The sequence below is a fragment of the Leptinotarsa decemlineata genome, unplaced genomic scaffold (genome assembly GCF_025532065.1).
Source record: "Leptinotarsa decemlineata unplaced genomic scaffold, Ldec_3_MD MMD2_tig00004307_RagTag_RagTag, whole genome shotgun sequence".
In the NCBI taxonomy this organism is placed as follows: domain Eukaryota; kingdom Metazoa; phylum Arthropoda; class Insecta; order Coleoptera; family Chrysomelidae; genus Leptinotarsa; species Leptinotarsa decemlineata.
Window position 1 is genome coordinate 8,063,531 of NW_027412606.1, and position 26,320 is coordinate 8,089,850.

The 26,320-nt window shown below is 37.4% G+C and overlaps 1 protein-coding gene across 10 annotated transcripts in view; it reads right to left on the reverse strand.

Moving 5' to 3' along the window:
* The window catches only part of LOC111507144 (NFX1-type zinc finger-containing protein 1), a 90,156-nt gene that overhangs the window by 16,893 nt on the left and 46,943 nt on the right, over positions 1 to 26,320 (reverse strand). For 9 of the 10 annotated variants that reach the window (XM_074178909.1, XM_074178911.1, XM_074178916.1 and 6 more), the window contains 3 exons: positions 23,164 to 23,475; positions 11,501 to 12,529; positions 2,634 to 3,191 (listed from right to left, as the gene is read on the reverse strand). In XM_074178909.1, coding sequence (XP_074035010.1) covers positions 2,634 to 3,191; positions 11,501 to 12,529; positions 23,164 to 23,475 — 1,899 coding nt within the window. The remainder of the gene's footprint in view (positions 1 to 2,633; positions 3,192 to 11,500; positions 12,530 to 23,163; positions 23,476 to 26,320) is intronic. The other variant, XM_074178917.1, reaches the window with a different exon arrangement.

Sequence of the window (26,320 nt, forward strand, 5' to 3'; positions counted from 1 at the left end):
AGAAAATGACGTTCTTAATCCAACAATATTTCGCTTGTCCATATTTGACAAATGAAATCATTTATATTCCAATTTTTTCTTTGTCTAAAATGCCATGGATCGTGTAAATCGCTTTATTCTTGATCAAGTAACAAGGGAAAACTACGACTTCACAGTCGTTTTAAGAATTATTCCACAGTCGCAAATATGAATTTTTCCAGTTAACTTGATTTTTTTCAAATGGAAAGGGGTTGGCTCGTCGGCTTTTTGTAGAAGATCATTTTCTAATGAATAATTTGATGCCACACTCTTTCACTTTATTTTCTCTATTTTTCTGAATAATTTCAAGAAAGTCGCAAATCAGTCCATTAAGGTTATAAATTTTCAAAATGGCCTCCTCCTTTATCACGGCAAAGTTCAACTTTTTCAATTGTTGCGCGCATCACATTGATTAAGCTGTTCCTCAGTGATGTTCTGAAATGTCACCTTTACTTTATGCTCCAGTTCTTCATGAGTAGCTGATGTTTTATTGTAAACCTGATTTTTAATTGTTCCTCAGAGAAAAAATCTAGCGGAGGAAGATCTGGTAATCTAGAATATGAAAAAGAAATAATACATTGATGTAAAAATATGACAACTCAAGAATGTACCTCGCAGATCTGTTAAAAAAAATATGTGTTTCCGTTAACCAGCTGTCGCACCCCTACGAACGACAACCCTCAGGAGTCGAAACTTGTGCGAGCTAAGGATTAACGAGGTCTTACCTTTTAACGTGTGATTCCTAAGGTTGGACGATAGCAAGTGAAGATCGATCGTTCAGACTAGGGCTTGAACCACCGACCAACACGGCAGTCAATTCGAGTGAGTGAATAAAGCACCCACGCCGAACCGCTTGGCTACCGACCGAGATCACTGAATAGATCCATAAGTGCCAATCCACTTGTCTGGGAAAGTGTCATTCAGATATTCTCTTACGACTTGAGAATGGTTTGGTGGCGCTCTATCTTGTTGAAAATATATATCAACTTGGTTAGCCAGTGGCAAATCATCAATGATGATATCTGATGATTCAGCAGTCAGTTGTCCGTCGATAATTATTGGCCCCAAAAATTTTCCTCCAATAATACCCATCCAGTAATTGAAACCAAATCGCTCTTGAAAATTTCCTTCTTGCATCAGATGTAGATTTGTTAGAGACCAGTCCTTTTTATTATGCCTATTAAACATACCCAAGTTGGTGAATCGGGTTCAATCTGAATAACTAAATTTAAATGTAAAACGTACATCTTCCCTGTATTTAGTCAGAAGCCAGTTGCAATAAGTCAATCTTCGGTTGTGATCGTTATCGTAAAGATGTTGGTGTAGTTGGTACTTGAATGATCGATAATTATATTTGTGAAGAATTCTCCAAAGGGACGAATAATTTATACGAGTATCACACTCAGAAACAATTTGGCGAATTGACGCCGTACAATTCACTTCAACATAGGCCAACAAAGTCTATTTTTTTCTTTCACTGACGATGAAGTTATTGGCATTTTCTTCTGATTCATTTAGCATTTTTCTTTCTAGTTTTGGAAAATAATGCCGAGTGGGATGGCGTCGATTAGGGAACCCCTTGAGCATAAATTCGAGCTGCATCAGTTGCATTCTTTTTTGTTTATCCGTAAATTAGCAATAGGTCAATTTTCTCGTTTCTAGTATAATTTGCCATATCCAATGAACCTTTTTCCTGAAGTACGAAAATCACTCACTAGCAGCGTTAGTAGTTCAGTAGGGACAAACACTGCCTAATCCTCATATAGGCATATGGTAAAGTACAATTGAAAAAAAAGTTTTTGATAGAAGAAAATGTTCCTGGAGCAAAACTAAAATTTGCAACTGTAAAGGATAACAATGTTGTAACTGTAAAATGTTGGCTTGCATGCCGTAAATTAAAAGTAACTGAAAAAAAAATGAATTAATAGACAGGTTAGTACCTATATAGACTCTAGTAAAAGACTAACGGTAGATTCTAACTGTAATAAAAGAAATTTAAAATAATTATGAATCCATGGCATTCTAGATCAAAAAATAAAAATTGGAATAGAAATGATTTTATTTGTCAAATATTGACTAATGCAGTATTTTTGTATTTAGAACTGGTTGGATGGAAGAGCAATTTCTGCCTTGATTCGTCATGCGCAGACGTTGAATTCTGCCATTTGTTAGGTTAGATTAGTATCCCTTGTACTGAGTAACCTTTCAATAAAAGCATTTATTATTATTATTATTAATATCATTCTCGATCGGAATAAGTAAAAATATATAGGATGTCCCATTAAAAATCGAACGTTGGGGTCATTTCCGGTCAAATCGGAAGTACGGGAAAGCAAGTAAATATGTCAAAAAATGTTAAAATGAACTATAATACACAATCCCTGAATTTCGTTTTTTTATCACCAATAATAAAAAAGTTATAGGGGTGAGCCACCTTAGAGAATCACCCGGTATACACATCACTGATGTGTGACTGAAATTGTAGGGAGACCTTACTCTTCAATTCAAGTTATGATTTATCAATTAGTATTCGTTTGGTGAAGCACGTGGCGTTGTATACAGTGTAACAGTGAAAAAATTAATGAGTCTCCAACAATATATTTCATATAACTTACGTTCAAGTGATCTGGATCTTTTCTGACATGGCATTTAAGAGTACAAGCATGTCCACAATCAAGTAAAGCGTCACATGGTTGTGGACACATAAAGTCTTCTGGTTTGATGTGACACGGTTTATTCTCATTATGTCCACAAAAAAGTAATGTGAGAACCAATTCATTACAGTCATGTTTATTTGGGTCCATGTGACATTTCAAAGTAACTTCATGACCGCAAGGTAGAATCCATTCAACTGGATAATGACAAGGATCACACTTTTGATAACACGGTTTTACACATAAATGTTTTTCTGATCTTTGGCAAAGTCGCTTTCCGCATTTTTCTATGCAAGTATATTGCTCGTGATGTCTATCAGTCAAATGACATATATTTTTGCAAATATGTCCACAAGACAAATCAGCTCCACAACGTCTGGTGCAGCCTCCTTCCGGAATCTTACTGAAATCCTTCTCATCTTTCACTTTTGTGATCACGTCATGTATTTGACATCTCAATTCTAATGAAGAACCAATTGCATTCTGCTTCTCCAGGCTTTCTCTAATTTCAGGCCATATCTGAAATAAAATCATAATAATCATCAATGTGCATTACATGATTTGATTGGATGAATGGATTTTTAAAAAACCAAAACATGAATTTTATAATTTCGATAAATTCAGCTCGTATTTTTTCAGACATCTGTGTGTGTTACATGGAGCTTCTATTAGAAGTTTGAGATGAATGGGTGAAGTTTTCTGAAAATGTTTCGTATAAAAGTTTCCGGAAACAGGGTCCACAGTAGAAATGTGACATAACAAAAAACAGTTATTTTCAATTAGACAATGAGATGTATTGTTTCGAATATTCAGATTCCGCCAGAAAAGTAATTTTCAAAATTATAGTACTTTAAAGGTATTAGATTGTTTCAATAATCTGATCCGTTTCCATGTCTTGTGTTTTTGTAGCTCCATATCCAAATGTAATACATTCAATATTTCGGTTACTGTACATTTTTTCAAAAATCCAGAAACACATCCAATGTAAATTCTAATTTGACATTTTTCAACGTAAAAACTCCTTCAACCCCCTTCGAATTAGAGGTACAAATGGGAAGTATAAGTTTGTGCTATATCGTTTGAAAGGTCTCTATTCTGTATGTAAAAATGTTATCGCTTCCAAGTTCATTGCAACAATTGAGATGTGGTTACCGAAATTCGATGAAATACTGTCAAAAACTAAAATGTAATAAAATGTAATGCAAAACGTAATTAAATGTAGAATACGAAAACGAACTATGGATGTTAACGAAGTAAATGTTCGAAATGTTCACCGCGAACGTCTTGGCAACATCCTAATCTCAAATAAAACTGTCTTCTAACATTATTTAACATTTCAGGCATGACCGACTTAATCGCAAGCGTTAGTCGTTTTTAAGTCATTCAAATCTGAAGGTTTGCATATCCTCATGAAAAAAAATCTAATGATGAAAGATCAGGTTATCGCGCTGGCCATTCAATCGATCCTCGCTTCCCTATTCACCGATTGGGAAATGTTGTATCGAAGTATTGCCGGACATTAACTTGATAATGTGATGGTGCTGCATCCTGCTGAAACCATATCGTATTCACTGGAATTTGGGGGTTTCCTGGATCAGGATATAAATTTGGTAAACTTGGAATGACATCATTCTGAAGTAGTGCCAAATAATTATCGCCATTCAAGTTGCCCCCAATGAAAAAGGGACCAGTGATATGATTTTCCACAATCCCTGCCCAAACAGTACCTTTTGAGGGTATGGCGAGTACACTCATCAGAAAACATAACGTCTTCTAATAGGATGATATTGTTATCCAACATGTCCTTCATTAATCCAATCATTTGTCAGACTTGAAGTTAACGAACTTTCAACTTGAATTAAAATACTGACAACTAATGTTGTAACATACAAAACAAGCTGACAAGGCGTTTTAAACAAACGTTGCCATGGACATTATTGACAGTTTTTTAAAGGATCTAAAAAACCATTACTATAGTTTTTGCTTACTTTCTTATTATAAATACCTCAACATGAAAAAAGTTTTGAGTATACTGCAATAATTAGTGAGTGTATTTTATCGAATTTCGGTGACCACATGATTTCAATTTATTTTATTTAAGTGGTTGCAATGAACTTGAAAACGATAACATTTCTGTATGGAGAATGAAGAGACCTTTCAAACGATATATCACAAGCCTATATTTCCTACTTAAAAAATTGAGGGTTGTACCTGACATTTGACTGGGGTTGAAGGTAGGGATATCATTTTTCCGTTGAAATATGTTATAGTCTATTTCAAAAGAGTGTAGAGTAATAAATCATGAAATGTCATAAAATTTGCCTGAATTTCGTTGTCGTCCATGGGCGTAGGCAAATCTTAGGATTATTAAACTTAATAATTAAAGTAAATTAAAAATTACAGACATAGATAATAATAAAAGGCCATTTTTGGGAAGTAATTTGGTCTAAAACTAAGTACCTACATGTATTTAGGTAAGTAAAATTTCTTAAAAAAAGATTAAGATTAATTTTAGTGGTTCTTGTAAACTTATTTAATATGCAATTTGGGTTCATATACTTGAGCATGATTTCTCAAAAAAGGGTTAACACTTAGTTCCGAGGTGCCATGTCATTATAATAATCCCTTTTTGACCCTGCCCACCAATCATGCAATACCTATTAAACCCAGGTAATTAAGAAAAAGGGTTTAAATATATTGTAATGGTGTCTTAAACATTCGAGTTATAATAGTAATTGTTACTACACCAATTAAACGTACAGTGATATTGTGATATAGAAATAGTGAAAAAGTTATAAAATGGGGACATTTACTCCAAAGAAAAGAAGTGTAAAAAATTCTCCGCTATCTGTTTGCGAAAAAGTTATAATTTTAAATGTATATGATTGCATAAAACACGATCACCCTAGTTTGTCTGTGCAAGAAAGTGTTGAGCGATGTGCCCGAATGACTGGAATTGGACAGTCCACGATTTTTAAATTATTGCGAGAAAGAAAGATATCAGGCCAGGTAAGTCCATGCAAGAGAAAATCAGGAAGACCAATAAAAATCTTAGATGAAGACACCAAATGTGACATTCGAAGAAAAGTTCATTCGTTTTATTTTAAAAAGGAAATACCCACTCTTGAAAAAATATTTATCGAGATAAGCCAAGATAACGATATTCCTTTGATATCCAGAAAACTTTTATGGAAAACTTTAAAAAGTATGAATTTTGCCTGGGAAAAGCACAATCGAAAGGCACTATTACTGGAAAGTGATGAAATTGTTTGCTGGAGACGAAAATATTTGACAACTATAAAGCAGTACCGCAGAGAGCAAAAGAAAATTTTTTATCTTGATGAGACGTGGATAAACGAAGGTTATATAGTCAAAAAAATGTGGCAAGATAAAAATATAACAAGTTCTCGCCAAGCTTTCATAGAAGGCCTTTCGACGGGTATTAAAGTGCCTTCGGGAAAAGGGAAGAGGCTTATAATTGCTCACATTGGAAGCGAAGACGGATTTTTAAAAGAAGGTTTGTTAAGCTTTGAGTCGTGCCGGACGGGAGATTATCATGAGGACATGAATTCGGATGTCTTCGAAGACTACTTCGGGGAAATGTTAAAATTTCTTTCAGCTGATTCGGTCGTGGTTATGGATAATGCAAGCTACCATTCAAGGCGCTTAGAGAAGGTACCAACTTCAGCTTGGAGAAAGCAAGAAATTATTAACTGGCTGTCAAATAAAGGTATTCAGTTTGAGACGAATTCAGTAAAGAAGGAACTACTAGCCATAGTAAAACAACATAAATCTCGCTTCATGAAATATGCCGTAGAAGATGTAGCAGAAAAGTATAAAGTAACTGTGCTGCGCCTACCGCCATATCATTGCGAATTAAATCCTATAGAACTTATATGGGCACAAGTTAAAGGATATGTTGCAAGGCACAATACCACATTTAAAATGAAAGATGTCAAGGTATTGTTTGATCAAGCCATTATGGAAATCACATCAGAAAACTGGCAAAAAGCAATCCAGCATGTTTTAAAAGAGGAAGATAAAATGTGGGAACTGGACAACTTGGTCGATCAGGTGGTTGACCCTATAATTATAACACCAGGGGATGATGACAGTTCTTCGGATGAAGACTATACTGATGTAGAATAATTTAATTGAATTGTAAATATACTGTAGCGGGATAAGCAATCTGGACAGAGACCAGTGTATCAGTGACAGTGACACTTTTGCTTAGGTTAGGGTTTAGAATTAAGGGTAGTCTGAATAATTATTTTCTCGGAAGGTTCTCGAAAATTGTACCTAGTAATCTCTAGAACATTCAATTAGGGTATAAATAGAGTGTTGTTAAACGTTAAGGGAAGTTCACAGTTTTAGTATTGTTCAAGTGTCAAATTGTAATAACGTATCCAGTAAAGTTCTTGTCGTTTTTGTGAATAAATTGATTTAAAGTCCCCACAAGTGTTTCAATACGTAAAGTTCGTTCGTGTGTGTTTGTGAGTATTTCCCGATTTCGGTTCGTATATATTTTATTGTTACATTTTATATTTTTTTAATAACACTGTTCTGCTGTATTAAATTTTTATTTCCTTCAATATAATTTTTATGAATGCATATTCTTTTGGCAATTATCCCACTAGCGCGCCTCTGGCTCAGTATTTATCCGTCGATAACAATGGACAAATCCCTTAAAACAGGGTGATACCTACCTACTCTTTATGAAACGACATAATTTTGCAATGCGGACTAGGGAAGTGACAGAATTTATTGACGGATCACCCTGTAGCGCTTTTGAATACTTAATGAGATTTTATTACTCTACACTCTTTTGAAATAGACTATAAATTATAATTTAAATTTGACGTGGTTCGTGATTTTGTTAAAAAATGTACCATAGCCGAAATAATGAATTTATTCCATTTGGCTTTTACAAACAGTATAGTAATCACTATATAATGTCGTTAAGCGATTTTCAGCTACTTTTTTCTACGAGTTCGAATTAAACCAGAGCGCTGCCCAAAAAATTAAATAGACATTTGGCAATAATAGTGGTAATGAATGCATTACTCGATGTTGGTTTGCTGAATTTCGCTCCGGAGATTTAAGTCGCAAAGATGAGCCTCGAAGTGGTCGATTTATAGTAATCCAGGATGAGGATTTGAAGAACCTGCACCACAAGGTGCAGTCCCTTCGCCTGACCTCTTCTTAGTATACACAGCAGACGTGCCCAAACTAGAGAACAACTTCAACAAGTTGGCGCTCTACGCGGACGATACAGCCCTGCTGGCGAGATCAACAAGGCAAGCGCACGTCACTAGATACTTGCAGCAACAGGCAGATAGATTAGAGGAATGGGCCAACGTGTGGAAGATCAGTATAAACACTGACAAGAGTCAAGCAATACTGTTCACCTAGAGGAGGGTACACCCGGAAGAAAATGTCATCTTCAACGGACAACAGATTTCGTGGACCCACGAAGCTAGGGGTCAACCTAGACAAAGGATTAACGTTCAGGTCTCACGTACGGCAGAGAATAGGAATGGCGAGATCTGCCCGACAAAACCTATTACCAATAATAGGTTGAAGAAGCAACATGGGACTGAAAGTGAAGCTGCTGATGATAAAGACCGTAATACCACCGATAATCCTGTATGCCTGCACTGCCTGGAGCTAGTGCGCAGCGACTTACAGATCCAGTCGTTTATGAACGCGTGCGTAAGGGCCGCCGTAAACGCTCCAAGACATGTATAGAATAGGTACATATTCCGGGATCTAGACCTAATCATAGACTACGTGGACGCATACATGAGGAAACACGCAGAGGACACGTTCGACAGAATTCGAGCGCACGACAAACCAGCGCTAAGCGACTTACATAACGCACTAAATAGGGATCACCCCAGATTCCGAAAGAGGAAGAAACACAGAACGCCAACAAAGCAGAACCAAAGACCACCCCCAAGATTTGCTGTCAGGCGGCTCCGGTAAGTATATTTCTTAACCAGACTTCAAATCAATCTCATTTTCAGATACACTGATAACCAACACATGCTCGCGACTAAAAAGACACTCGTCTCCGGTTAGTTTTTGGGGACTCCGTGCAATAATTCAGTTAGGAAAGTCATGATAAAACATTTTAACAGATCAGAAAGTAAAAGCACCTAGAGGCTGACTTTCTTTCAAAGAAGGTCAGATGTCAATCTTGCTGAAGTGCCCATCAGTAAATTGCAGACCGCTCCGGAGGAGCGGGAGTGGATGGACGAGATGGGATGTTCTGCACACATTAACCGTGTGGGGAAGATTTCAACTCTCAGGGCATGGGGGGGTATGTATATTCAGTGTCATCATTGCACCCACGCGGAGCCGAAGCTAATTAGTATTGTATACAATAAACTCACAGATATTTCTAAAGTATGAATTTTACGCATGAAATGTAGCAATAACAATTTTCCTTCAAATAGATAGAAAGAAATCTGGTCTATGGCGATTTAGACTTCGTTGTTTTCTCATCAAGAACGGGGCACAATACCATCTTTTCAATTCACTGTTGAAAGTATTTTGTTTTTCATCATTGAAAATGTGGAAATGTGAAATATAAGGGCCACTCTAAAAGTAACAAAGTTGACTTGGAATTTGAAAAATTTGACATTATTTTTCTCTTTTACATTATCACTACCTCATTCCAGAGACTGATCACCACACGATTGCAAGAAAAATATTTCAACATTTTCGAGGTATATTCCAATAATTTTCCCCTACGGTTTTTTTTTTTTTCGATTATGGATGCTACATACAAATGAGTCCGAAGATACTTTCTATAAAATACGACTTTTTTTTGTACCTTGAGAGCTGTCCGACTTGTCCATTTAGTCCAAGTCTCCAGAAAACACTGCAGCCTCTTGGGCTTATTGCGTTTATTCTCCCATCTTCTCATGACACCCATTCCATTAGTCTCGTCCCCTGTTCATATATTAATAAAAAATGTAAACATTCATATCATGGCACAAATACCCTGAATCATTAGCAGTAGATGCTTTTACAATCTCATGGCCGAACGCCTGCGGCTATGTTCCCCCATTTGCTCTCATAACACGTGGTTTGAGCAAAATAGTTTCGGAAAAGCTGAAGTAATCATGGTGGTTCCATTCTGGCCTTCACAACCATGGTACCTGCTTTTCCAAAACTTGCTGGTTTCAGATATTCCATATTTTGGTCCTGAAAAGTCACCTCTTGTGTCTCCTTTCAGGAAAGCACATCCTATGCACAAAAACCTTACCCTGGCTGCAGGGAAATTATACGGAGGTCGTTCGCATTGGAAGATATTCCTGAATCGAGTATCTCCTCAATGATATCCTCACTTAGTGAGAACATTCAAAAACAATACAATTCATCATTTTCAAAGTGGTGGCAATTTACGAATTCTTTAGAAATTGATAAATTCAAACCATCTGTTAAGAACGTTTTGGAATTTTTACAGAGTAAACTCAATAACGTTGAATACTCATCGCTCAGCCCTATCCCTACTTTTGTTTTTTTTTTGGAAACAGATGCAAAAATTATACAAAGATTTTTGAAAGCAATCTTTAAAATTAAGCCAGTTTTTCCCAAGTACTCGTATACTTGGGATCCCAGTGAAGTTCTGTTATATCTTGAGAAATTATATCCTTTTCCAAAACTAACCCTATTAAACGTTTCCAGAAAGCTCAGTATGCTTATGGCATTAACTTCAGCTGCAAGAGTTCAGACTCTAACAAAAATCAAAATATCAGACATACATTTTTATGAAAACTTCTGATATCCAGTGTCTTGAAAACTAGTGCACCAAATAGGGAACAACCTCTCATAATTTTTCCATTTTTCAAACGAGAAATCTGAACTTTGTGTTGCATCCACCCTATTGCATTATTTACAAATAACCAAACCATTCAGAACCAGTGAAGAAAATGAAATGCTTTTTCTAACACATAAGAGACCTTATCACAATGCTTCATCACAAACCGTAAGTAGGTGGATTAAAAGTATTTTAGAGAAAAGTGGCATAGACATTAATATTTTCAAAAGCCATTCAACCCGACATGCCGCAACTTCTGCAGCTGTCCTTGTTGGTACAGATATGGAGTCAATTAGGGCGTAATTTTGTACGTCCATATATTGCCTGCCTCCTGTGATTCAGTGCCTCACATTCGCATACGATGTGTAGAGCTGTTTCTATCCCTTCGTTGCATAATCTGCAGCTGTGTTCTCCATTGTAGAGCCCCATTTTATTCAGGTGTCCTCTTAGCGGACAATGAACGGTTAGTAACCCTGTAATTATTCTACTATATTGAAGTAGTTCTCTGTTTTTTTTCTCGGACGGTTCTCTAATGAAGGTTCTACTGTGTTTGTTGCCAGGTAATTTTATCTATTACTCTGTGTGCTTCTTATTGATCCATGTCCTAATCTGGTTTCGTATCAATGATACGATACAGAGCTGGTTTGGGATCTATATATGAAGTTGATGATCCGCTTTATAATTACCTGTGATCCCTGAATGTCCTGGCACCCAGATATAATACAGCAACAAATGCATACCATGAAAATTTATTCAGTAATGAAACGTGTTTTACGGTTTTGTGAACTAGCTATATGGTGGAAATATCACAATAAATGGTCTCGAATGATTTTCATTCATCTCCAATTTCACCAACTATAAATGTTTTAATAATTTCTTTTTCAGAGCATATGACCAATGTTAGGACTATTAGAGGCTAAGATAAAATTCGTTAATTCATAATGCTTCCAGCTAAGCAAAGTCTGAATAATAACCTCTGATCTGAAATTTGCATACTTACAGAATATTTATCATTACAAAGTTGATCTATGTTACCCATGATATATAGACCATTTCTTGCTCTCGAAAGAGCAACACACACTCTGTTGGTGATTTTTAAAAATCCATTTATATTTTCTTCATTATTTCGAACTAAAGAAAGCAAAATTATGTCAGATTCTTCTCCCTGATAGTTATCCAAAACAGATATCCTCACATCTCTGAGTATGAGACTATGTTTTTTCCTTTCTCTTTGCATCTCAAACATTTGGCCCAGATAGGTTGCTAAAATTGTGATATTTTGAGGGCTGTACCCATTGAGAATGAGATATCTAGCTAGATTTATCAAAAATGTAACCTCGTGTAAATTTTTTTTGGTAGTATCTCCACACGATTGCTCCTCCTTTGTATGGTTTATGAAGTAGAGAACTTTATCAACTCCTAATATTTTTGGTCTTCCTAGTACAGACGAGTGGTCTTCTAATTCAGAATATATAGAGGGTCTTATCAGATTACAGATTTCAGGCCTCATTCTATGTTGAATATTCAGTGTATGGCATTCTATATTATTGTGAATCATACGCTCAAAAAGGCTTACTCCCATTTGATACTGGGTTTCTATAGTATAATCAGCTGTCGTTGGTCTCAGTTGTTGATGATCGCCAATCAAAATCAATTGTGTACAATGTTTCGTGAGAGCACTCATAATATGGGCTTCTAAAACTTCTGCAGCCTCTTCCACGATAACGATGGGACTTTTCAATGCTTCCAACACAGGTCGCAACCTAGCTGCGCTTGTCGTTGTCAAACCTATCACCAAACTTTCCTTCATTATCTTCAGATCTTCCATATCTCTCTGTTCAGCATATATTTTGTATTTTTCTTGGTATAGTTGGTACACTTTTTTCTGTTCTTCCATCAAATGGTTCAGATATTGTATGAGAAAATGTGAATATAGAGCCCAACGCTCATTGGAAGTCATTTTAGTTGGTGATTTTTTCAAAATGTAATTATTGAAATTTATTCCATTTCGCAACTGATCCAAGTGTTCCTAAAAAAAAAAATTTGACTCGATCAATTGTAAATTATATAAAAATGTGGAAATATGTTACAGCAGTGATTGTCAACCCATATACTTTAATAATACAATGAAGAATATTCAACGAAGCATTTTTTGTAGAACAAAATCAGTTTTTCATATACCTTTTTTGGGTATTTTTCACCTTCCGTAATCTGAAAAATATAAAAATTATAATGGAGAACTTCATACAAGTGTAGAAAGGGCAAACTTTTTAGTTAACCCCGATAAGTTATGCGTAAAATCAAAGTATTTTTCACAAAGAAAAATGTTCTATTTATCAGTAATTTGTATTTGACAATTTTGTCCATCAAAAAATTGCTAAGAAATAATATAATACTTATTTTTACGTTTCGGAGGCCAGTATCTGCCTCCGTCTTCAGAGATGTACAAAAAAATTCAAAAATATTTGCCGTTATTCCTTTCGATTATTTATTTCTCAACTTCGACAGATGTCAAAGGAGTTTTGAAATATAAAATTATGTCATTGTTGTTGATTGACAACTGAAACATTCGATGTAATACAAGGTGCTTTCTAATATATCAGCCTGTTGCCGTTTCGCCACTATCCAAATAACATTCTGACGTTAGCTGTCAAACTGACATACAGAATATTTTTCGCTACGATAATTTCGAAGTTTTTTCTACAAATACGACTATTTCTGGTGGATGATCAGCCATTCACCAGTAGTTACATATCTCCTATTAGTGAGTGCGTTGGTTGTCACCAGAAGTCTGGACCCTTCAGACTTCTGGTGAGTGCGTTCAAACTATCACTTTGTGGAACTGTTCATCGCCTACCCTTGGGATATCGAAGGGTGTGAGTTTTTCGACAGCAGTATGGAGGATATGCTTGACAGCCTGATGGCCAGGGACAGGAGTGAAGTAATTACCTTCATGGATTTATTGCTTGATCGCCTGGGCCTGAGTCCATCAGAACTGCTAAGGGACAGCTCCGTGGTAGCAGTTCGGGAGCCCTCTGGCCTTCTACCAGGGGCCAAGGAGCTTCTCGAGCGTCCGTCACGAAATGTATCCTCCAGAGATACTCCCGTCGGCACCACCCTCTCTGCTCAGCCTGAGACCAACAACGACGACAGTACAACCAAGCCTCAAGAACCGGTCAACAAAAAGCGTCGCCTTCCAGAAGAGTTTCCTCCTCTTCCATCCAAACCAGTCGCAGCAGTAAACAAAAATACCGGCAACAAGCCCAAAAAAGTGGCTAAAAAGATGTCAAAGCTCCGGGACGAAGCCAAGATCAATACTTCAGAGTCAGAACTCTCAACAACAGAGTCTTCCGTCGAAGGTGGCCATGAAATGTTGGTTGACGACAATAGGTCTGAAAAATCGATTTCGGCTATACAGGGTGGCCCAAAACAGCCATCCCAAAATCTTAATCAGGTTGAAAACCCCAACGATCAGGAAACTAGCTTTCCTCTCCTTCCGCGTCCTGAGGTGCCCCAAAGCACCAGAAAAACACGCGTTCCCCCAATTGTCGTTCGCCAGAAGGACAAGTGGGTTCAACTCACAAAGCTGGCTGCCTTCCATAAGGTGAACTTTACCAAGGCAGTAAACATGACTGACGGCATCAAGGTTCAGCCTTCTTCGGCCGAGGACTACAGGAATATGTCCAAACTTTTAGTGAGGGAAAAAATTCCCCACCACACGTATACCTTACCTGAAGACAGGCAAATCAGAGCCGTCTTCAGAGGAGTCCCGGAACATCTAGAGACCGCTGACATCGAGGACGCCTTGGTTGAAAAAGGTTTCCAACCATCATCCGTCACCAGGATGCGAGGAAATCGACCGCTCCCCCTGGTTTTGGTTCAAGTGAACCAAAATCAGAAGCATATTTATGACATCCGGGATCTCCTTAACGTTAAAGTTAAGGTTGAGTCCCAACACCAAAAAACACTGGTAAGGCAATGTCACCGATGTCAGCGGTTCGGGCATAGCCAACGGAACTGCCTAGCTATTCCCATTTGCGTCAAATGCGCCGGCAGACACCTTTCAAGTGAGTGCAAGAAGCCACGAGCAGATCCGCCCAAATGCAATAATTGCAAGAGTGTGCATACTGCAAACTACTGCGGTTGTCCTGAGAAGCGACCAAGAACGGTAACACCTCCGCCAGGCCGACCGAGTCGCCCAGTAGTCCCCGCCCGTCGAAGGTTAGTGACATCTGTTCCGCTCTAGACCAGATGAAGAAACTCTTCATTCAGTTCCCCGTACTCGAAAAGATGTTTACGATGAACACCAACGTGCTAATTGGAACCTGTTAATGGCTAGACAACCAACATTGCCTAGTTCTCTTAAGGTTGTATTTTGGAATACCAACAGTATTTCAAACAAGAAATTAGATTTTAAGAATTTTCTAATACAACAAAACATCGATATTGCACTGTTGCAGGAAACCCACCTGCACAATGAACCTTTTGGTATTCCAAACTACCGTTTTTACCACAGAGAACGCGTTGGACGTGCTGGAGGAGGAGTTTGCATTTTAGTCAAACGTAATCTTGCTCACGTACAATTCGGCATTGACTCGGATCAGTTACATGGCACGGAAGCCGTGGGCGTTGAGCTCTAACTGAGAAAAGGTCGTCATAGACTAATCTCAGTTTACAACTCTCCGCGGAATCGTCTACTCCCAGAATCACTGGATGAACTGCTGATGTCGACAAATACCCCCACAATTGCTGCTGGTGACTTCAACGTCAAGCACAATCTGTGGAGCAGACTCACCAATGCGAACGGCCGAGCGCTCCATGCGCATGCTGATAGGCATGAATATCGAGTGATGGGTCCAGATGAGCCCACGTTCTACCGTGGGGATTTAAGGCCTGACGTGCTTGATATCACACTGCTCAGGAACGTCTCCATGCCCTGCGACAATGGAGAGTCAGTTTCGACTTAACGTTGATCCGGATGATGATATTGACCGTGATATCCGGCTGGAACACTGGGTTTGGCGCATCCTTAGGGAAAATGATGACGACGTGATTCGTACAGCTTCAGAGGAAGCACTGAAGGGGTACACTAGGGCCTCCAAACCCAAGAAGGCTCCGGAAATTGATTCAATCAACAACATGTTGTTGAAGCAGCTCCCGGAGAACTTCATCATATACCTGCTGAACATTATCAACAGCTCAATCACTCTCAGATACTTCCCTCGAAGATGGAAGCATGCAGTAGTTGTCATGATTCCAAAACAGGGCCAGAACCTGCTGTTTCCCCAGAATCATCGTCCGATTAGTATGCTTTGCTCAACGGCTAAGTTGGCTAAACGTGTTGTGCTGCAAAGGCTAACAGAAGAAGTTGAAGACCGAAATGTTCTGCCTGACGAACAATTCGGCTTCAGGAGAACACACTCCACCGAGCTGCAGGCCCTGAGACTGGTCGAAAATTCCATCTCAGAGCTGAACAACAGGAAGACAGTCCATCTTGTCCTCCTGGATATTTCGAAAGCCTTCGACCGAGTCTGGCACGAAGGCCTGCTACACAAAATGCTTGATTTCGATCTGCCTCGGGGTCTAGTCCGGTGGGTTAGGTCCTTTCTAAAAGGCAGAACATTTCAGGTCCGGGTTGAAGGAATCCTGTCTCCCGTCAGGAAAATCGAAGCTGGAGTGCCTCAGGGAGCTGTGCTGTCTCCACTACTATACAGCCTTTACGTGAGCGACCTTCCAAGGTTCGATCACGTGAAGGTTTCCCTTTACGCCGATGATACAGCTCTCCTCGCTTCTTTCATGGGTCGGGCGTTGGGGGTCGTCTACATGCAACGCGCATTGGACTACCTCGAACGCGGGTACCTTGACTGGAAGATTCGAGTGAATTCAGAAAAAACTCAGGCGATAGACTTGGGGAGACGTAAAGTTTCTTCAGACACAAGGGTCACGATTACAGGCAGGGAGATCGAATGGCAAACGCGAGTCAAGTACCTAGGTCTTTGGGTAGACCGTCGACTCACCTGGGCCAATCACAATAATTATATCAAGAGGAAAGTGCAGTTGAAAATAAGATTTTACTATACAACACGATGTTCAAGCCTGTCATCATGTATGCTTCAGGTGCTTGGGGACAAACCGCCCCGTCAAACCTCTCCATTTTGGAAAGGTTGCAAAATAAACTTCTCAGGATGCCGCTGAATGCTCCATGGTTCGTGCGGAATGAAGCCATCCGCAGAGATTTGAAGCTGTTAACTATACGGCAGTCCATTCAGTCGAGGAATCAGAGAGTTTTCGAGTCAGCGGAAACTCATGATAACCCATTAGTTAGGGAAGCTGTAGATTACACTATAGACGACCCCACTCGATTCAGAAGGCCCCGTCGCTCGGTTGAGTGAAGGCCCCACGACGTCTGTTAAAATGAACAGTTTGTTCATCAAATACCCCAGTCAGGAAGGGATACACAAGGCCAGAACGGCATAGAGGTTATTGACCTTTATGTCGCCACCAAAATACCTCACGTTATGAACCATTCGTCCTCCTGACGAATCTCAGTTGGAAGGGTAAGGGAAAAAATTTCTAACCTGATAAAAATGAAGATGACTATGAACTATCCAAATTTTCCTTCAACATGGGTAGCCAAGTTCGGTCTATTTCTAAGGAGCTGTTCGAAATACAATTCTCTTCAGATATGAGATTATACGCTGATTCTTTAGGCTTACGACTCTCAGAGTAAGGCTCATTGGTAATCATTCTTATCTTGTTTCATTTAATTCGACGTAAGCTAAAAGAACCAGCGTATATTCTCATATCTGAAGATAATTGTATTTCGAACAGATCCTTAGAAATAGACCGTACTTGGCTGGCTACCCATCTTGAAGGAAAATTTGGATAGTAGCGAAATGGCAAGAGACTGATATCGAAGAGTACCTTGTATTACATCGAATGTTTCAGTTGTCAATCAACAACACTGACATAATTTCATATTCCAAAACTCCTTTGACATCTGTCGAAGAAGTTGAGAAATAAATAATCAAAAGGAACAACTGCAAATATCTTTGAATTTTTATGTCCACTTCTGAAGACGGAGACAGATTTTGGCATCCGAAACTTAAAGATAAGTATTGTATTATTTCTTACCATTTTTTTTGGCAGGCAAAATTGTTAAATACGGCAAGTTACTGATGAATAGAACATTTTTCTTTGTGAAAAATACTTTGATTTTACGCAGTAACTTATCGGGGTAAACTAAAAAGTTTGCCCTTTCTACACTTGTATAAAGTTCTTCATTATATTTTTTATATTTTTCAGATTGTGGAAGGTAAAAAATACCCAAAAGAAGTCGATGAAAAAAACATATCACTACGTGGTGTTCAACATTTAGTTCAATATTCATTCAAACACCATTCAATTTGTAGCTCTTATTAGGGACAATCGTTTCTAGTTTTATAAAGTATATACTTTTCGAATAGATAGACAATGTCTCGTTTGGGTTTTTAATTTAAGAAGTCGGTAGGATTTGTGAAGAGTTGGAAAACATTTTCACGTCGTGGATTTCCACCCGCTTGAGCAAAAATTCAACAAGAATATTTCAAGAACCACCTAAAATGAGCAGATCATAAGATGCTCCGATATTAAAAAAGCTGCGAGGAATCAGCGGGGGGGAAAGAATTGAAAACTGTAGGAAACTTCATGAATGGTTTGGATACAATGAGCATACTTTCAACAAGATGCTGAATGTCTACTTATCATTTGGCTCACATACTCAGTGGGATATCGTTAGGATTCGAAAGAAACTATGAAATTCCAAAAGATATCTCAATGAAATACCGGGGTATTTTTATCAACAAAACTCAATGGGAAAATTAAGAGAATTCTTAGAAAAATTCATGAGAATGTTTTTGTTGTGATTGAGTAATAAAAATAATGATAATAATAAATCGACTTTATTCATCAAAAATAAATTAGATGAACAGGCGGATTATCAGCATAAGCTGTTTTTCAAATCAACCTTACAAAAATATACAATAAAAACTATAATAATAAGTATAGAATAGAAGATAAATCAACCAATACAACAATAAACACAATAATAAAAGCTTGATTAAAATGAATAATAATAAGGGTTTTGCAAAAATCGACATACAGAGCACCAATTACCAGGATTTAAGCAGAAGTTTCAAACGTTTTTTAAATGTCATTATCGTGTAAAGTATGACTAATCACTGGGCAACTTATTATACAGCTTAGCGGAAATATAGGAAAAACTTCGAGTAAAAAGTGCCGAGTTGTGTTTGGGAATGACCAAGACAGATCCATTTCGAGTATAATAGTTGTTAGTCTGGGAAAAACTAACAAGTCTATTATATAAATAATCAGGTTTATTTGTTAATAGTAATCTATGTGTATTTGTGAGGATGTGTAGAGTGCGTAGTTTTTCAAGTCTTAACCATCCGGAGTCATCAAACCTACTACTGATGTGATCAAATTTACGTATACCGAAGGAAAATCTCAAACAAGAGTTTTGAATTCTTTGGAGGCGAAGAGAGTCGTATTGAGTAAGTGCAGGTCCATATATGCAATCGCAATAAGATAATTTAGAGAAAATTAAAGTTTCGCAAAGCTTAAGTTTGAGTTGTGTAGAAAGAATGTCTCTATTGGGAAAAATTTGTCTGAGAATGTTATAAGATGATTTACAAAGATGACTGATATGTTTAGAAAATCTCAAATCGGAGTCAATCCACAAACCCAAGTTTTTGCATTCAGAAGTGAAAGGCAAGGCAACATCATTTACGTGGATCTTGATGAGGTTGGAAATAAGGCTCCTTTTAGATTTGGGTCCAAATAACATATGTGATGATTTTTTAGCATTCAATTTCAAGTTATGTGCGCACGAGACGTTATACAGTGAATTGAGATCTCTATTTATCAGTTCTTGTGCTTCCAGGTTGCCTTCCGGAAAAGATAAGTAAATTTGAGTGTCATCAGCGTAGTGATGGATATTGCAAAATTTAATACATTTGTAGAAATCTGAGATATAGATGTTAAATAGAATGGAACCTTGTGGAACTCCAAATTTGGTGTTCAGAACGGCAGATTTTAAGTGATCAAGACTGATACACTGAGTTCGGTGTTCCAGAAAGCTTTCAATAAGATCTACGGCACATTTATCCAAACCAAAGTGACTAAGTTTATTACATAAAAGACTGCGGTCCAATAAAACTAGACATGTAACATAATTTTTATCGGTTGCTTCGAAAATATCATCCGTTATGGAGAACGGATGTTGAGAACAAAACCCAGACTGAACGCTAGTTATGATATTGTAAGAAGTGATGAATTTAATCATCTGATCTTTGAGAATCAGCTCAAGCGTTTTAGATAGGGAGGGTAAAATACTAATGGCCTAAGATCAGAGTAATGTGTCGGAGAGTTACACTTAGCCAAAGGAATCACAAGTGTATGTTTCCAAGGGGAAGGAAAACACGAGGAAATGATACATGAATTCAGAAAAAAGGTGATGTATTCCAAGAGATGTGTTTCCACCAAACGAATCATTCGAAGTGAGATGCTGTCCGAACCTATAGCGTTGCTTCTGATTTTATTTAAAAACTTCTGTACAGTATATTCGTCAACGGGAGAGAATCTGACAGAATTTGCAGTGTTCCTAGTTTGATACTTTTCTAGAAGCGATGATTGAAATTGTGTTTTGTCAGGGAGGGTAATATTGCAAAAGAACTGAAGTGTTAATCGATTAGAGACACACCAGTTACTGAATTTGTTATGAAGTTCGTTAACTTTCTCATCAAATTTACAATCATTTTCACTGTGAAATGCAACAGATACATCATCGGCATATAATACTAAGCAATCGGCATTCATATACTCTGGTAAATCATTGATGAACATAAGGAAATTCAATGGACCCAGTATAGATCCTTGTGGTACTCCTAGATTGATGTTATGCAATTCAGATCGTGCTCCATTAAGTTTCACAATAATTTTTCTGTACCTTAAAAATTCCCCGTATAGAACCTTCTTGTCTACACGAACTCTCTGCATGAGAATCTTGGTGGAGATTTTTGGTGCCGCTCATTGTATATAAATTACTGTTCATTTGAATCAGTTTTTTTCATTATTTACTGAAAAAAACATTCATTTATCAACCAGAAATCAAAATGAGTCTGATGACTGTATCGACAAAGAAAATTAATATTTCGAAATCTCGAAATCTCGACACGTTCATGCCTCCCGAAGTTCCTTTACAGTGAGATCTAGTATGTCTGTCAGAAAACAAATACTCTCCTGGCTGATACCGCGAAGGAGATTGAATCATATTTCATAGACATTCATACAAGTTCTTCCACATAGAATGATCTTGCAGGTGCTTCTGGTTCATCCATTATGGCAGAATCACGTTGAAGTCAATCGATCACCTACATACATTTACCAGATTCTACTGTGTAGGAACGATGGAAGAGATTAATGTTTCGAGATTTCATTTAAAGATATTTATTTTCAACATATTCATCAATCCATTATCACGATTGAGTAGTCTATCGTTTCGAAATAAATCAAAGAATAGTGTTGTAAGCACAATAATTGCATTAGTTAGCCTTTGTCACTCTAAATATAGAATCAACAATTTTGAACTCATGAATAAACCCAAGAATGTTATCAAGGCAAGTCATAGAACGTCGCGAAGAACTGTGGAACTGGTAGACTAGACTTTGTTCTGGGTTTCTGAGAACTCATATTAAATCAGTTGTTTCGAAAGTAGGTAATTCAATGTTAATATGGAAGTAGTTGCCCCAGGAGAAACAAGATTTTCATGATTGGGATTGAATCCAATAAGCGTATCTGTTGAAAAAATATGTTCTGGGTTTTTGTTAACATTCTGAAGTCCGCCATCAAGGATGATAGAGTTCAATGTGAGTGAAATGTTACCTCTTCCATATACTATATTGTGTATAGAATTATCAGCATACTTCCAACCATGAGTAAAATTTTTGAAAGAGTTATTTATTCACAAATTAATGAATATTTCAATACCAATAATCTGTTATCACCATCGCAATGCGGTTTTAGGCAGGGTTTTAGCACGGCTACAGCTCTTGCTACTGTTACACAAGACATTGTTAAGGGATTTGATAGGGGAATGATTAGCACTCTGGTATTACTAGATTTTTCGAAAGCATTCGATACCATCAATCATGAGCTGATTTGCATGAAACTCAAATATTATGGTTTTGATAGTGCTGCCTTATTTCTCATCTGGTATTATTTACTTGGTCGATCTCAAAAAGTTGTTGTTGATGGTCATCACTCCTTACCTCTTGATATTCTATCAGGAGTACCACAGGGTTCCATTTAGGGACTTTTATTGTTCATCATTTATACCACTGACATTATCTCGTTCATCAAGAAATGTAAAATACAGGCGTATGCTGATGACATACAATTATACATACACTTTAAAATCGATGAGTGTGCTGAGGCACAAAATCTCTTCAACACTGATCTTGATTTGATCAATGGGCTATCAAGTGAACATGATTTGAAAGTTAATCCTAATAAAACAATGTTGATGCACTTTGGATCGCAGAAGAATCGTAAATTTGCAGAAAACAATTTTCCTTTAAAACTAGGTCATACTATCTTGACTCCTGTCAATACAGTTGAAAACTTAGGGGTCATGCTTGACACTGATCTTAGATTCACTAGTCATGTTCAAAATTTAATGAAAAAAGCTTATATGTCATTGAAACTGTTATACTGTAATCGTTTTATTTTGAGCCAACCTCTAAGAAGAATGCTCTGTGATAGTTTGGTGCTAAGCCATTTCAACTACTGTGACTTCATATATCGGCCATACTTATATGATTCAGATAAAAAAAGAATACAAAAAGTGCAAAATTCTTGTTGCCGCCTAATTTATGGACTTCGTAAGTATGATTCAATTTCTGAAGCCTTTAAAAACTCCCGCTGGCTCAATATGAAAAACCGTATGATTCATCATTTGGGTTGTTTTGTCCATAAATTGATCACCCTTTCCCATTCTCCTTTTTCAATACAAACACTAATTCTGCGTGAAAATATCCACTCAAGAAACATTAGACATAAAAACAAATTAACTATGCCACAACATCGCACTGCACAGTTTCAGAGATCATTTCTCTTTGGTGCTGTAAAACTCTATAATTCATTGCCTGAGCAATTGAAGAGATTCAATATCAGGAAATTCAAATACAAATATAAAAATTAGGTATATCTATTATAGTCAGTAATGTCAACTGTTGCTTTTTAGACAACAGATCAATTGAATTAAATTATTTATCAACTATCTTTAGAAGGTAATCACAAATTAATATTTTATTTACGGTTCTCATTTCGTGGTACCATCACTGTTAATTGCTTTTATTTTTGTATGTTTGCGTGCATTATGGAGAGGTGCTTGTTGGTTGAGTTAGAGTAGCTTTGAGCGGTTCGCTAGTGTATTATTGAAATTGAAAACTACCACATATAATTATTTCGGTACTTGAATAGTTTCTTTATCTCGAAGTATGAGTCGAAAGTTATGCAAACGAGAATGAAGGTAATGCCTAACTGAGGCAATGATGATTTCGAATCAGATGAATGAGCATTAACTGAAAATAGTCTTGAAATTACCTTCACATATGTATATGTATTTTTTAACATCCTCATTTCTTCTTCCATTCTCGTATCATTCAACATGATTCTCACAGGATTGTTCAAATATTCTTCCATTGTTTCAATAGCATTCGCCAGTGACTGTAAACTTATCAAAGTCTTAACAGCGCCAGTTTGATTGGTGTCATCCTTCAACGCACTTTGAGCCTTCATTTTGTTGGTAAAGATCTCATCGACATCGTCATGTTCTAGTTCTGTATCGCTGTAGTCACTCAATTCATCATCGGAAACAGAATCTATGTATTTTGATACCTTTTTGGAAGTATTGAACTGTAAAATGAAAAAGAAACATTTTCAGAGACATTTCATCGAGAGTTTTTTGCAAATCCTGGAGGTAAACAAATTCACTAATTCATCTTCTGAACCTTATATTATTTTCCACTACTAGTTGAAAGTATTATACATAATATTCACATATTTTCCCCGGAAAATAGTGAAGAGTGTAATAATGAGTAATACAATATTAGAGCTCATTGCCATTGAACAAATAAGAGAAGTTATGAAAAGTTGTAGCATGAATCGTCAGTTTGTTTGTGGTTTCTAGAGCTCCATCTAAAAATGAATGTACAAAAAAAATAAGTTCTATAATGGTAGACGTTAGATCATTCGTGATGAAAAATGTTAACTTAGTCATTTAAATAATTGTAATTACATACGTAATCAATTGACTTTAACATTTTTCGGCCAAGATTTTCAGTGTCAGTATTTCTCGGGTTTGGAGGCCGACGATTTTTGGAATTTGTTCCTGACGTTTCGCTGGCACGAGTGGCCAGCTTCTTCAGAGGTCAACATAGATACGCTTTACGCAGCCGTAATATCGAGTCATCGAAGATAAACTCAGGATGTATAAACCATTAAAGAAATGCCAGGAAGAAATTCCAAAAATCGACGGCCTTCAACATTTTTATTTTGAATAGGGGTATAAATAGAAAATCAACATGCCAAATGCTTCACCACATGTTCTCATTATGTAAGATTATGAAAGTTTCAGATTATATAATGAATTTCAAAATAGCATATCTCAATGTACAGTTATTTCTGTAGTGAGTTATTTAAAAATATTGAATTATCTTTAACACAATCATTTTATTTATTATTTTCATGTATACATGGCAAGGTCTACGATGAACGTTGTTCACAGTTGGTTCCTGAGGTTCCCTTCACTAGGAGGTCATTCCATTTGGAACGGAGGTGAAATATCTCGGCATTGTCCTTGATAAAAAACTTACTTGGCGAAACGTTTTATACAGAGCCAGACTATCCCTATGGACATTTTGAAGGATTTATGGTAAAATTTGAGGATTAGGTCCCAAACATATCCAATGAATTCACGTGATGATTTTCAGACCAATGATCACTTATGGAGCAATTGCCTGGTGGCAATTACTCCATAGATTTTACAGAAAACGGCTCGGGCGAAGCTCTTTGGCTCACAACAACACGTTTGTCTAGCCATCAGTGGTGTCATCAGTACCATACCGTCAGCGGCCATGGAGATCCTTCTAGATCTACCTCCTTTCTACATTTTTTGGAGAAAGACGCTAGATGGACTGCAAATGGATTTGTGCACATTGCCAGCTGCATAAATCAATTTAAAGAGGAGATCGGAAGAATCCAACTTCATACACAAGTCAATAAAAATATTCTCGGGCAGTCAAGCGGCATTGAAAGCTCTTGGCTCCCACCAAGCAATGTCTAAATTGGTAGCCAATTGCCAAAAACGACTCTCCACGATAGGAAGACTTAACAAATTTTTCTCTGACAGGATTCCAGGCCATACTGGCCTGGAAGGCAATAAGGCTGCTGACTCCCTTGCAAAGGAGGGTGCTGCAAGCAGCTTCATCGGACCAGAAACCGTCATTGACATAGCTTCAGGTTTCGTCAAACAAACATTGAACACATAAATGGCAAGAAGATTTATGGACTTCTGGCAGAATCTTCAAGGATTGGCTCACTCCAAGGCGTTTATTCACCCTTCGAAGCTTGATACCAAAAAGTTGTTGGACTACAGAAGGGATGAACTACGATCTCTAACAGGCCTTCTTACAGGTCACTGTCATTTGAATCATCATATGCAGAGACTCAAACTATCGGAAGACAGTGAGTGTCGCCTCTGTTTGGAAAATGATGAAATAGCCGAGCACATACTTTGTGCCTGCCCCGCTGGGGATCGGATCAGGTTTTCAGAGTTTGGTAGAGCCATACTCTTACTATCTGAACTGAAAGACCATTCATCATACAAACTAATCGGCATCGTTAAGAAGCTAGGTTTAATTGGGCGGGTGTGAAGATGTGTGAGCCACAATGAAACCTTGCGGGTTGCGGTGAAGGGTCGGATAGACCCACTCACTTTTGACCTGACCTAACCTAACACCCCCATTCAAATTAAATTTATAATCGATTGTTCCACCAGCAGAGCTTGACCTTGAACTGAAAGAATATTCGAAATCATCATTGGTTTAAATTTAGTATAAAGAGAGGTTATAGGATCAGGCCAACAAGAAGATTGAAATCACCAATACTCAAAGTTGGGACCATTTCGAATGATATTAGAAAAAGTTGCATTATATTTTTAATTCATGAAAACCTTGACCTATTTTTGATATTTTGATTTTGTCTCCGTTCAGAACAGCAGAATATCTAATGGAACGTTCGAAAAATCAAGAAAATAGAGAAATCAACGAACTAACGACGTAAGACCTCGTTAGTCCTTAGCTCGCACAAGTTTATCGACTTCTGAGAGTTGTCGTTCGTAGGGGGGTGACAGCTGATATATTTTTACATATTTTTTTTTAACAGAAACGATGTTTGGTTTGCTAGGTTATGATAGTTGCCATGGTGGGCGCAAAGAAAACTGAGGTTATGACATTTGTGATCAAACGTGCATGAATAATTATTGTGTCATAATGGAAACAAAGTCAGCGAAGTCCTGATGAAAATAAAGTCAGTAACTACGATGCTGTAATGCAATTGGGCTGCAAAATATTGCGAATCAATCCACTACATATAAATAAGAGATCACAGTAGAAAACCGTCATGTCCAGTACTAATAGATCTACTGCTTTTGTTGTAGATTTTTTTTGCCTAACATATTTATGAATTATTGTAAGTCAGT